The sequence below is a fragment of the Lichenostomus cassidix genome, chromosome 3 (assembly GCF_008360975.1).
Source record: "Lichenostomus cassidix isolate B80296 chromosome 3, HeHo_3.0, whole genome shotgun sequence".
Lineage (NCBI taxonomy): Eukaryota > Metazoa > Chordata > Aves > Passeriformes > Meliphagidae > Lichenostomus > Lichenostomus cassidix.
The window spans coordinates 17,343,733-17,358,058 of NC_139483.1; the positions used below are offsets into that span (position 1 = coordinate 17,343,733).

Genomic DNA, 14,326 nt, shown 5'->3' on the forward strand with positions numbered 1-14,326 from the left:
TACTTCCAGGGACTTCTGCTCTTTGCCCACTACCGTCCTGAGACACAGTCCACAAGCCCGAGCACAAAGCTTTAACTCTGACACTCACAGGAGCACTTTCCTTATTCCTACATTGCAAAATGATAATAGAAAAACTGCTATGCTGAGTCAGCCACACAGTACTGCCACTAGAGGGACTGTCATGGGTGAGGGAAAGCCATGAGGATTACAGCAACATAAAATTAAAGTATCAGTGAAAACCCCTTCTATTTCCCTAAAAATACGTTAAACCACACACCTCTTCAGGAGCGAAAGAACAAAATAAGCCAATTCCAAATGGTTACCTTCAGCAATGTGTCCGCTGGCACTCTCTCCTGAATCAACTGACCCAAAGGAAGTATCTTCCAGGAGTGGTCCTCTTTCACTATCATACCCTTCTTCCACTTCTCCATTATCTGAGAAGTTGGCCTCTTCATGCGCAGCTGGAACATTAACAGCCCTCTCCTCCTCCTCCTCCTCCTCAATAGGCTGCTCTGGCTTCTTATCTCCAATGAGCTGCTGAAATTCTTGACTGGCCTCATCAATGGTATTCAGGTTTCTGGTGGAAACTGTGTCATATTCAGGCTCTTTTGCACCATCTGTGACAAAGAGACATGAACTGAGCACTCAGCTAATGTGTATTTCTTACTCACAGATGCCTTCAGTGACATGCTGCATTTGACAAAGCTTTCCTGACACTTCTCAAATATTTCAGGTTGTGTAGTGCTTCCAGTATATTTTCAATCAACTTTCAGTAACACCTGATTAAATGTCTGTATGAAATTCATGCAAGATATCAACCACTGACCTTGCAGTGAAACATTGCAAGGTGAAATATTTGCATCATTCGTGACCTTATCAGAAATCACATAGTTAACATGTACTACTGTAAGAGGAGGAGCCTGGCTAAAAGTATATCTTAACATCTTGCACGCTAATTAGAAAAACCAGCCAGTCTGCAAAAGACTGGTTCTTGTCCAATCAAAAGATTTTTGCTCAGTATTTCTACTTACATGCTCTTTTGTAAACATGGGCAAAAATATGATTATAGAGACACCAGAGATTTTAGGTGCCTAGATTTAGTACCTGAACTTTGCATTAATCACCGGATCTCTCAATCAGGTGATAATTAGTTCAGAAAAAAAGATTGCTCTAAACCCTCCAGAAAATTCAGCACATTAGTATATGAGAATTCCTGTTTCTTACAGAGGTACAGACACATCCTGAGTGGCTCCTTCCAGCCATATCCATGCATGGATTTCACTTATCTTACACAGAACTTGATCCATAAGAACATACATGCTGAACTCAGTATTTTCTCTTAGGATTTGTCCCTGAGCCACTCATCACAATGCTGAAAACATGCATTAAAAATAAGCAAAATCCCAGGTTATTTCACAAGGCTTTTTTCAATTCAACTCCCTCCCCCTCTTCCTAAAGCTTCTCTGGGTTAGTGTTGGGACAGGGTTTCACTTCCATTTCATCTATTTATTAACTGGTTTAACATCCTACCTTGAATGTTCAGCTGGTCATCTTCCTGTTCTGGAGGAGACACAAGCGGGACGCTCTCACCAGCAGATGAATATTTACTCCTTAATGAATATATTAATTCTTGAATATCATCCATCAGTGCACTCTCCTCATCATACAAATCCATCTCTTTCACCACCTCCTCCTTATTTTCTGCCACCCTAGAATCCAGAACTTTTCCTACAATGTCCATAATGCTTGACTCTGAAAACTCCAGTATCTGGTCCAGAGCTTTTTCTACATCTTCATTATTCTGGCTTGCCTTCTGAGCAAGCTCCATCTCCACCTTCATGTCGTGGAACATGGCTTCAACCCTAACCACGTGCTGGAGCCCAAGGTACTTCTGCAGGCGCATCACACGCTTTTCATCAAGGAAATCTCTGATTATTGTGAGCCGCTTCACAGACTCACTGAAGTCTGTGACAGTGTCATTGGTGGCTCCTGAGCTGTCAGCAGGGCTGGGGAAATACGCAGATTGCTGGTGGTCATTTCTCGTATGCTCTAAATTTTGTACCTCTTTTGAGTCTTTCTGTGAAATGCCCTCTAGGAGATGATAATTCATTTGGTCAAAGTCTTCTGCATCATGAGACTGAAAATTATGTTCTTCCACGGCTGATGGCTCCTCAAGTTCAGAAGAGTCCTCATCAGCTTCCATGACATGTTGCATTTCATCCAATTTAGCATCTTTTCCCACTGGTACATTAACTTCTTTGCTCCCAGTCTCGCTTGCATTTTGCATGCTGATTGTTTTATCCTCCTTAGGAAATGAGTTTGTTTCCTCTCCTGTTTTGTAAGTAGGATTTGGCATACCTGAAACAGCTTCACTTAGTCCTTCCACTTCAGGATTTGTGTTTTCACCATTTAGCATATCACCCTGGACATTTGAGGCCCTTGCTTGTGACAGCTTTGCACTTGCTGCATTCTCATCTTCCAGCAGCTCATCATCTGCTTGTTTCAGGTCTGGGTCATCTTCAGCACCTGGCTCTTCAGATTGTAGTTCTGGTCTTTGTGTTGTTTCTTTAGTCAAATCTTTGCCAAGATTTCTGTCTGAACCTACATCCTCAGGATCAGTAGTTCCTTGCTGATTAAAATTCTCTGTATTAGTGTTCTGTGTGGTGCTTTTTGATTTTTCTTCAGGAGAACTTTTCTCAATGCTTTCTTCAAATGCTGGCATCTTGCCAGGATTTCTTGAAGGTTCTTCATTCACATCTGCCTCTGAATACTCAGTCTCATTTTCCCATGGCCTAGGTTGCTCGACAGCTCCACTGTACCTTAGGTCTCCCTCCTCTGCAGGGGTTTCTTTTACGCTTCTCTTTTTGATTTCCAGTTCTTCGTTAGGAGAGGCAGGATTTTTATTTTCATGGTCAGTTTTCCCTGCTTGTTTTAAATCTTCTTCATGTCTGAGAAGTTCTTTCTCCACAGCAGGCATTCCACTCTCCACTTTCTGTCTCAAGAGGTCAGTCTGTCCTAGGTCACCTTGAGATGCGTTTTTTACCTCTTCCACTGATTTGGCTGGAACATCAACTGGAGGCTTGTTCTCAGCTTTTCCCTTCTCCATGGATTTCTCCCATGGTCTTTTGTGCTTTAGATCACTTTCCAGGAACTCCTCTGAGGTATCATCCTCAAACTGTTTCTCACCTTTCTCTACAGGAGCAAGTGGCACTCCTTCAGGACTTTTGTTGTTAACATCATCAGATGGTTCTGAAGCATCTTCCTTATTTTTAAGAAATGATTTGGACTCCAGAGCATTGCCTGGACTAGGCAAAATGTGAGGATCAGGCACAGCTGCACCTTTCAGCACTCCAGCACGTGACTCTGTTCCATCAGTGAGCTGCTCTTCCAACTCTTCAGTTTCGTTTGCTTTTTCTTTTGAACCAAAATCACCTGTACCCACAGGTTCCTTTCTAAGGGGTTCTTTGGAGAGATCCTCAGGTTGAGTTGTTGCTGGTGCTTCTCTTTTGCTAATTAGCACCACCTCATCCTGTTTCTCTTTTGTCTGTTTAGATTCAGACCTGTCCACAGTTACACTGTCACCTGACTTCTTGCTCTTACTGAAGGCATCCTTAAGAATAAATGCATCTGAATTGGGTTCCTCCTCATTGCCTCTTTGGTTATTTAGCTTTGAAGCACCCTTTGCATCTTCATCAGGTTCACGATTTTGTGACTCAACGTCATCGTTTCCATCACCTTCTAAATCCACAGGGGATGTAATTTCATCCTCTGCTGTAAAAGACAGCAAAGGGATTTCTGCAGACTGATCTGCAAAGTCTGGCTCCTCCTCTTCATCGTGAGGATTAAGGCTCAAATCTTCATTTAAATCATCTTCCAGTGACGTAACAAGGCGAGTCACTTCATCATCTGATACAACAGCATCAGCAGTTGAGCCAAATTTTGTTTTTAAGTTCACAGAGAGCTCTCTGTTTAAAAGTGTATAGGCATTGACTTCTTCATTCTCTTGGTCAAGTTGGCTGGTTTCACCCTGAGGAATACTAGTGTTTTTGGTATTTTCACTTTCTAGCCCTTTTAATTTCCCATGTAGCATTCCTTTCAAGCGCTCATGTGCAATTTGATCTCCCTGAGAGTTTTCTTTGTGACTATTGGCACTGGAGTCTCCCCCAGTATTTTCAGTTCCTTCTGTAAGAGAACTGTCTACTTTGTCTGTCAAGACAAGGTTTTCTTTTTCTTCTTCAGCACTTTGCTCAAGATTGTCTGTCTCCAAAGCACCAAGGGACTTTGCTCTATCAGCCAGTTCAGCCTCCTCACCCTTCTCAATTCCTTCAGCTGGTTTTGTCCCTGGATCATTCGATTCAGTTTCCCCTTCATTTGCTATCGTCTCTTGCAATGACTTCAAAAGCTCATCCACATTATAATTATCAAAGTCATCCCTTCCTCCATCAAAGCAAACGAAGTCTGTTTCCTGAAATGAAAGAAATATGCAGTCAAAAAATATTATTTTCTTTGTAACATTGATGAGCCCAAATCCATTTGCTTACTTAGAGATGCCCCAGCAAATAATTATGTTAATCATGCAGAATTAACCCCTTGAGTCCTTAACCAAAACTCTCTTTGAAACAGGTGGAGGTTTTGCCCAAGGACTCATAAAACACCTAAATAAAAAGGAACAAACTGGAAGACAGCAATGGAGCTGGCAGAATTACACTGTACTCATCACTGTATGTCCTAAATGAATAACACGTCTATTGCTGAATGCCACTGAAGAGAAGAAAACAAATGTTGCTAAGCTTGTTTGTCACAATCTCTATTAATTGGTGTCCCCTTAAAGGACCAAGTCCTCCAAGCAGGAGCTCCTGTCATGCAATTTCTGAAAAAGAAATAGAAGCAGTGCAAGACACTGAACACAATTTCATAGCACCACAGAATGGCCTTGGGTTGAAGGGCATTTAAAGAGCACCTCGTTCCAACCCACTGCCATGGGCAGGGACAACTTCCACTAGACCAGGCTGCTCAAAGCCCATTCCAACCTGCCCTTCCAACACTGCCAGGGAAGGGGCATCCACAGCTTCTCTGGGCAACCTTTTTCAGTGCCTCCAAAGAATTTCTTCCTAGTATCTAATCCAAATCTGTTTTCTTTCAGTTTGAAGCTGCTCCCCCTTGTCCTGTCACTACATGTTCTTGTAAAAACTCCCTCTCCATCTTGCTTGTAGGCTCCTTTCAGGTACTGGAAGGCTGCAATTAGGTCTCTCTTGGAGCCTTCTCCTTCCTAGGCTAAACAATCCCACATCTCTCAGCTGTTCCTTGTGTGAAAGGTGCTCCATCCCTCAAACCACCACGGTGGCCTCCTCTGGACTCATTCCAAGAGATTAATGTCCTTCCTGTGCTGGGAACTGCAGAGCTGGCCACAGCACTGCAGGTGGGGTGTCACCAGAGCAGAGCAGAGGGACAGAGTCCCCTCCCTCGCTCTGCTGGCCACACTGCTTTGGATGCAGCCCAGGATTCACTCAGCTTTCTGGGCTGCAAGCACGCCTAAAGCTGCAGCCTCAAAGAGGCCTTGCTGACACAACTCTGGGGTTGCTGCTATTAGTGCAGGAAAGCCATTCATGTGTGAAAGGGCTGCTGGACCAATTCTACAATCAAAGAGCTGAGTGTACCCAGTTTTGTTTGTTTCTGGTAGTACTTTAACCTTGGAAAGTTTGGGAAAATAAGCCATTTTGAATACACACCAAATGGCCTATGCACAAGCCAGCTAGCAGGACTTACAGAGCTCAGTCCAAACAGATTTCATTAGAAGAAAACCATAACATTCAAGAAAAGAAAGGTCAATGCCCATATTTTGGGCTATGCTTCCACAACCATCCACATACAGAGGTGCACAAACATTTCACCCTGCCTGCCCACATACTTGAGCACCACTGCACAAATGTGATTACTAACAAAAAGGTACTAAAAATCATTAATATTCATATTTTCCTCCTTAGGACTTTTACAGAATGCTGAGGGAAGAAGCAGTGAGAAGCCCAATTAAAAAAAAAAAAAACAAAATAACAACAACAAGTAAAACTTACATCTGTTGGTAATTCTAGCTCCTCATTGGAATAATTATGATTTATTTCAAGTAAATCCTTTGGAAAATATCCAAAATCACTTCCAACCTGCAAAAAAACCACAAACAGACAAAAAGCAGTAAAGAAGGTTTCGAAATCATATGACTATGTCAAAAATTGCAGACACCAGCAGCAAATACGTTGAACTGATCCTCAAGTATTCTAAATGTAGTTTAACACAGTGAATAAAGGAAGAAGACCAGTGATGCCTTGCTTATGCAAGAGTTTTCACTAAGGTTTTATACTTACATTTCACAACAGCCTTGTGAAGTTGGTTTAAGTTTTAGTGTTCATGTTTTAAAACTTGACTTGTAACAAATTATTAGGAGAGCTGGGAATGAAGGCCAAGCCTTCTGGCACATGTGCTTAAACTGCTGTTGTGCAGGCACCAGAGGCACCACATGCTCCTCAGGGATTTTCCCAAGTAGCAGGCAGAACAGGATCTTTAACTAGTAAGATTTACATCCATGAACAATATTATAGTCCAAAATACGCTCACTTTGTAACTTATGAAAAAAAATAATTCTTTAAGCTGATTGTAGGGAAATGCGAAATTGTACCCGAAGTACTAATAGTTTTAAAAGCTGTGTGGAAAATATACCCCCCCTCTGCAAATGTACTGTTGCTCTTCAGTGCCTGACACAAGCAAAAATCACTCACAGAACGGTGATTCTCAATGTGCTAAGGCAAGGCAAACAGTGGAAGACAAGAATCTCTTTTATCACTCACCAGATAAGATCTACACAGAGTAATGCTCTCACTTGAGAGTTCTGACAACAGCTGTCAAGAAGCCAATATTAATAGCATGCAATCACTATACTGATTAGATAATTCAGGTAATTAGAGCCTGGTGGACACACCTAGAAAGGTAGTTCCTAGACAACCAAAATATCTGGGGGGAAAAAATCACGTTGGTCATTTCCTCAATCATTTGTTACAGGAAGAAGATGACAATTGCCAATTTTCTTGAAGAGTTTGTGTGGGGAGAGTACTCAGCTAAAGTTCAAATTAAAAAAGAAACTAGTTATGGGATATTAGAGACACAGAAATATATTGTTACACTGACAGCACTGAAATGGGTTAACCTCGCCTGACATTTTCTGGATTTACAATGCTATAGAAAAAAAGAAATAAAGGAAATTAGTATCTAGTAAATAATATGTACTAATAATTTTTGGGGTGTTTCTTTTATATGCAAGTGAAGTAAGCACTGATACATTACAGGACTTCCTTTTTAAACTATTTCTCATTCAAATCTTGCCTTCCATAGTTGATAGCTCTGAAGTTACTCATATATAGATTAAAAAGCCCCAAACTGTTCCCACCCCAACTTCTGTAAACACATTTGCTCTCTTACTGAAAACAGATCATGTATGCAGGTTTATTATTGGGAATTACCAATTCCCATGGGAATGGGAAATTTAATATTGAGACAAGTCAAATCAAAAGCTTGTCTTTGTGTGGTACACTACAGTTTAATTGTAAATTGGCTTGTTTCTCTCTCCAAACTTCTACTCCAGTTTTAATGATCTTTCTGAAAACAAAAGATGAAGCTTCAAAGTAGTCTCCTTACAGACTAATCTCTGTGATTATCATTATAATCAGGCATCACAAGTTCAAACTCCTTTATTGCATCCAAGCTGCTGACCATACAAGTCCTCTGCAGTGACCCAGTTTGCCACTTCCGTGGTTTATAAGCCATATGGGATCTGCCTGCCCAAAATTTCATCTGCTTCTCTCCTTACAAGTCCTCTCTTGTAAGGGGAAAAAATGCCTCATTGTGCAAATAAAGGAAACATTCATTCTCTACAGACATGACAGAGAAAAGGCACTATCTATGCCAAGTGTATAAGGGAGAAAAAAGTGCATCCTTCTTGTCCGCTCTCTTCCCAGCTAAAATGTTGTGCATGGACAAAACACGTGGCTGTGTGTACAGCATGTGGCACCCCTGGTGCCCACCTGTGACAGGCAGTTGCAGCAGATTCACTGACCCAGCAGCCAGACCCTCACACCATCTAACAGAAAACAGACAGCTGGGGAAGAGGATGTTCAAATCCTTTAAATCCTAAAGCCCACATTCCTAAAGCACAGGCATCACAGGTACCTAAAACTGCAGAACGCTGGGCAAAGAAGAGCTGGTTTGGTCTGCACCTGCTGAATACTGGCAGTGTTAAGAAAACGCAGTACTGCCCTGACCCTCTGGGTCCTCCAGAAATACTATGTCTTCCCTGAATTTTACCTATCCTTTCTTCCTTTTTACTAACCTATGTACAAGGTTTGAAAACAAAACGAAATAACCACACAAAAGAGCCACAATCTGCAGTTGAGTCCAATTCTTTAATGTGAGGCCATAAACGGTTTTCTCAACCTTGAAACAAAGATATTAAGCTCATCCCTTTGCCAAAAAATAAAATAACCATCTTCAAGAGTCTCTGACAAAATGTTTTCTGAAAAAGCAGCAGGTTTTACTTGGAATTATCTGAAGTACTTTTGGAGTTCTGGACCCTGCTAAAGTGAGGGCAGAGTGCAGGAGAAATGCATAGGAGGAGAGTGAAAAAATCCCACAAGCATTTTCCTGGAACTGATGCATTCAAGAAATTCATAACATAAAATGACTATTAAATAATGGTCATAGAGAATTTTCCAAGCATTTGGCTTTGCTTTTTTATTGAGGGTTAGACAGCTCTGCTAAAAACTACAGGCCATGTAATGTATAGAACATATATCACAGCTGGGTTCCAGAATTTTTTCACATGCAAAATACCCAGTGAGAATAGTGTGTGCTCTGAAAGCAATTTAGTATACAAGACTGGCATCACATAATAAAGGACCTATTTTGTCAAAATACAACATGTTTGCTGGCACAGGGTGAAAGAGAAAAAAAACAACCAACAATAGCTTGAAAAGGGTGGAGCGAATTAGAAAAGCAAAGGCAAATACAGCCCAGACCAAACTGCTACTAATTTTTCAGCCCTGGTGAGAGGCTCCTTTTCCTAACAGATCATCTCCCTTCAGGTCAGAAATACTATTGTATTTGTCATGGCTCCTCCAAACTGATCCTGCAATTAGAATCTGTATTTACAACTTGTTTGAAATAAGCCCCAGGTTGCATTGGTTGAAGCTTCTCATACACACATTCCCCTGACCTCTGCCCACACCTGACAATCAGAATTCCAGCTAGCTCTTGATTTCATAGTTTCTATTCTGCCCTAATAAATCCTTTCCAAAAAAAAAGACTTTGGGGAATGAAAAAAGCAGTAGGGTAGATGGATGGGACCAAATTATGCATGCAAAGCCCATGAAGAACATGAAGTCATGAGAGGAGATCCCAAAAGGGCTGTGGCAGAAGGTAACATGCCTTCCATTGGAATTCGTTTGATGGCAAACCTCACTGGGTAGCCTGATTTTAATTAGCAAGCAGCAGCTTCCCCCTTGCTCCAAGACTTCACACAGCAGGCATGGCTGGTCTGCATAAATCAAGCTGCCCAGCCAAACCTGGCATGGGAAATCATGCTGTCCAGCCAAATCTAACACGGGAAGTCATGCTGCAGGAGAGAGACCCCAGTGCTATCTGTGAGTCAGGGCCAGGAGCCAGTGCCAGTGCCCTACTCAAAATACAAGGGCAGGCACCTTTGACCCTGCTCCAGTGCTTCCACACTGGTTGTTGCAGTGTTATGATTAATGCAGCAGCAGTCAATCAAACTGGGGATAAAAGAAATAATGGTTATAGCCACCAACCAAAGGGAATCAGTCTGGCAGCACTGAAAATCATGCACCACAGTTGAAAAATAACAACAAATAAAACGGAGCTTTGCAATTCTTTCAGACCTGCCAACTGCAGCTTTTACTTGTTATATTCAAAGCAAACATCCTTTTAACTTGGAGACACACCTAACTGTTGCGTGAGCTGCCTATCAGTGAATAATTAAACTGAATATTAACTCAGCAATTACCTTAACCTGCTGTCTGATCTTGCAGCCTACATTATACCTCGTTAGAAGATGCAAAATTGGCCCCACGCTGCTACTCTGCATCTCGAGAACTGGCAGCCCTGGAAACCTGTACCAACTAATTACCCGGATTATTTATGGTACAGTACATGTCAGAAGGGAATTACCAGCATGATACAATTATTAACTCTTCTCTAACCACGTGCTGCAGTTTTTCTACTTACTTCTGTATCGCTCTAATTGGATTCAGCTCCCACTGAGAGCTTGGCTGTCCACGCCCAGCCTGAAGTGGTTACAGAAAGCGATACATCCCTGATTTTCACTAAACCACCGGTCCCACAGTCAACACCCAGGTGTGGCTTCAAGCACCCTATACCACTGTCAAAATTGTCTACCCTTTGTAGAAGACCACAGAGTAAGAAAGGAGGTTGAAGTAAACGATTTGGACACTAGAAAGAATGTAGGGGAAACATGGGGAGGAAGCAACATGGACTAGGTCTAAGCAACCTTCGGACTACCAACATTTTCAAGGGAAGCCCACAAAAACTGCTCTTCCTCCACGGTATCTCTGTTCTGCCTCTGTCAGGCAAAGAAGGTACTTATAAGAGTCGAGAAAGTAACTGCAATTTTGGGGATGTTCTTTCCCCTTTACCAGAAGCCTCTCAGATCATCCAAGGACGCTGACTCAGACAAGGCCACTACTCTGCAAGTTGCTACAGTGCAGCTGAGAGAGACAGACCTTTTAGAAATCAAATCTACCTTAATCCTTTCTAGTTTTACTACTTGTTTTTCCTTCAACTCTGCATGCAGCTTAAACAAAAAGAAGAAGAAGGCAGGTGAATTTTAGGAAGAAAGACGCAATTAAAACATGCACATGAAACAATCTTTAGCAGGATTACAGAGTGAAGGATGAGACCACGTCATGGGAAGACACAAGCACAGGCTTAAGCCTCCCTAAGAGAGAAGGGAGGCTCAGCTTCCAAGCAGGCCCATGGCCACCAACGCTGACAGTGCTGCAATGGGAGGTTTCCAACACAAAGGCAGTTTTCTAACAGTTTTTAGCAACACATTAGTGTTGCCCATTTTTCACAGCAGGATCAAAAGCAGGATCACAGGCTGGATCAAACTGTAGCCCATTTCCCACCGGCCTCAAGACAAAATGGCATTCACGATGTCATTTAGCCATGTTCAAAACTCCAAGCATTCTCTTACAAGGCAAAAGGAAGGAAAATAGATTGCCAGGAAGAGCAAGCAGAAGAAATGATTTACAGTACTTACACTTCCAGCCCAAAGCTCAGTTGATTCTCCTATTAGTTTATAATACACGTACACCGCTTCTCCCTTCTTAAAATTTACAAAGCGACAATCCGGGCCTTTAAAATCCCGCATGGCCTTCCCTCGGCACATTAACACTGTGCAAAGAAAACAAAGAGTAGAGTATTACTCAAAAATAATTTATATGGAAAGTGTCTTTGCTAACTGGCAGTAAACAAGACCTCCTCACATGCACCGCTTTGCTATTTTCCAGGCTGGGTCAAGAGATAAGAACTTAACTGAAAGTATAACTAAGAGACTTCCAGATATAATGAAACAAACAAAAAGGCAAGTTATAGCTAAAAAAAAACCCAAAAAAACAAGTAATAGATAAAATAAATAGCAGGTTATAGCTAAAACAAAAAAAGAAAAAAAAAAGCAAGCAACCAAGACAAGCGTTTGACAAAACACTGAAGAATTATACTTCAGAGGTGAGCTATGAAGCTAATTATTAATGTTAAATCACAAAGTTGACATCTGTGTCCCAGCGAATCGGCCCTGAAATTATCCCACGCACAGAGAACACCCAGAGAGCGGGTTTGTCACACGAGGGCTTCGCAGGGTGAAAAAAAGAACCACCAAACACGGAGCTGCGGGGATCTGAAAACTTGGCCGAGGAGAGAGGGGCGGCGCGCGTGGGCGCCGCGTTCCCGTTTTCCCGATTCTCCCCAGTTTCCGTGCCAATGCCTGCGGAAGGACGGGGCTTTGGGAAGCGCTTCAGGGAGGCATCTTCGCCCACAAACCCCTGGCCGGGGCCATGCCCGCCGCCCCCACTCACTGCTGCACTCGAGGTCGGCGCAGCGCTTGCGCTCGGCGAAGCGGCGGCCCAGGTCGGGTGCGGCGGCGGCGCAGCGCAGGCCCGGCGGCGGCGGCGGCAGCAGCAGCAGCAGGGCGAGCAGCAGCCGGGGGTCCGGCGGCGCGGCTGCGGCCATGTCGGCGGGCGCCGGCGAGGGAGGGAGCCGGGCGGGGAAGGAGGGAGCAGACACGTCAGCAGCGCCGGCGGGAGGGCGATGTGGCGGGGGAGGGACGAGCCAGGCCCCGCCGCCGCGGCGGGAGGAGGGCAGCAAACGGACCCTCCCTCCCTGCCTGCCGGCGGGATCCCGGTCCCGAGCGGGCGGCACCTCCGGCCGGTGCGCCGGGCACGAGTGCGGCTGCTTTCTCCGCAGGCCAGAAAAGAAGGAAGGTCCTGCTCCTAATTTGTGCGGCCTTCTCTAGCTGAGGCTCGCTGGAGTAACGAGAGCACATGCAGAAAGGGTGTCGGTGCAGCCCTGTAAGGACACGACAGATCCGAACTGCTCTGCCTCCTGCCCCGCCGAGCAGTTCTCGCCTCCGCTGGAGAGCAGCAGCCACCACTTCCCCGGTGACCGCCGAGAGTCTGAGGTTACACCTGCGGTGCAGCGGGCGGAAGAGTTCACTCACCCGTGGTCCCACCGGGGAAAGTTCTCGGTTTCACACCGAGCAGCCCCAAGCGCAGGATTCCTCAACAGGCCTAACCTTGCCCTTCTGCAGCTGCAGCTTCCACTTGCTGCTGGTGCATTTTAGCTGTTGAATATTTGCAAGCCGAAAGAAGCAGGCATACTTTGCAGTGTGCCTGCACTTACCATTCCCTTTTCTTCACATCCATCCCCTTTATATTGCCTTAGAGATCTAAAATGGCAAAGTTGCAGCAGAAGTCATAATGCAGATGAAAAAAACTTCTTCTCTTTTCCCTGTTTCAGACCCATGTTATTTGTTCAACACAGTACCCTGAGTGGACGAAGAGAACAAAAGACACAGCCAAGAAAGGACAGGTGACATAAGAGAATCCTCTTGCTGGTAAATCAAATTACTATTTTTTTTGTATTTTCCACTTTCCAAAGCAATTCTGAAGCTGCTCCCAAAATGAATAGGCACTCACAAAACTGATAGTCAAGGCAAATGATTCTGCTTTTCTGGGTTTTTTTGTGCTTGTCAAAGGACAACTCCAGGCAGCTAAGGGTTTTTTAAAGAGCTTTTTAAGAGCCCTTTTAAATGCTACATCTCAAGAGTTAGCAATCACTATTGCTAATTGCATGTGTTATTACATCCTCATGCCTATTGATTTTTGTTCCAGACTCTCAATTTCCACAGCCTCATTGTACAAGGCCTGAGATCCAGGCTTAGTTATTGCTGTATGATCTCTGAAAAATATGTGTTTCATTTTCAACCCCCACCTAGAGCAGTTTAATGTTTTAATCCCACTATGAAAAAGAGTCAAGGTAGGAACAACCTCTTTGCACAGCATACCGTGGATACCCTGGCATTTCTTACAGTGCTGTCCATCCTGAGCATCCACGTGCGACAGGAATGCAATTATTCATTCACCCAGTGCCCACATATGTTCTTCAGGCCCACTTGCAGTATTGTGGCTGTAGCTCTCCTGCCACTTTGTTGATATTTTTGTGTTTCACATCCTAAAAAATGAAGTGATACCTATTTGCCATCGCTGATATTGGCAGATAAAAAGCTCCAAGAAAGCCTAACTCAGAAAATCTGGAAGTTTGTCATAATTTGCAATATGCAAGTAAATACATTCAAGTCACATTTTATGATAACTGCACAAGTGAAAGATAAGCATTCTTCCCTCAACATTAATATTTCCTGTTGTGTAATGCCCAGATTATTAAATCAAATCTCTTATGAAGAAGGAGCTGTTTGGTTACTTCCCATCAGGAAAAATTATCAGGCTTATCTTTACTAAAAGACCAAAATAAAAGGTAATAGTGTCTGTGGTTGTAAAGACAAGGGCAAGAAAGGGAGATGTGAAAAAAACAAGATCACATACTTCTTGTATAAATCACTGCCTTTATTGTGCAATAACAAGTAGCTTGCAGTTGATAAATATACATAAATTTACCACTGCAATGGTCCAGCATTTCTTACAATTTCAAGTATTGCAGAGTAACAATGTACCCACTTATTACCATACCCAGC

General features: G+C 43.3%; 1 protein-coding gene across 5 annotated transcripts in view; it reads right to left on the reverse strand.

Annotated features, from left to right (window-relative positions):
• MIA3 (MIA SH3 domain ER export factor 3) overlaps positions 1-13,104 on the reverse strand; it is a 28,593-nt gene extending 15,489 nt beyond the window's left edge. For 3 of the 5 annotated variants that reach the window (XM_085054733.1, XM_085054730.1, XM_085054731.1), the window contains exons 1-5: positions 12,153-12,348; positions 11,339-11,472; positions 6,072-6,158; positions 1,531-4,465; positions 324-617 (exon numbers count right to left, since the gene is read on the reverse strand). In XM_085054733.1, the coding sequence (XP_084910859.1) occupies positions 324-617; positions 1,531-4,465; positions 6,072-6,158; positions 11,339-11,472; positions 12,153-12,306 (3,604 nt within the window). In that variant the 5' untranslated portion in view covers positions 12,307-12,348. Of the gene's footprint in view, positions 1-323; positions 618-1,530; positions 4,466-6,071; positions 6,159-11,338; positions 11,473-12,152; positions 12,349-12,975 lie in introns of those variants that run through there. The other 2 variants (XM_085054734.1, XM_085054732.1) reach the window with 2 other exon arrangements.
• Positions 13,105-14,326: the final 1,222 nt, after the last annotated feature.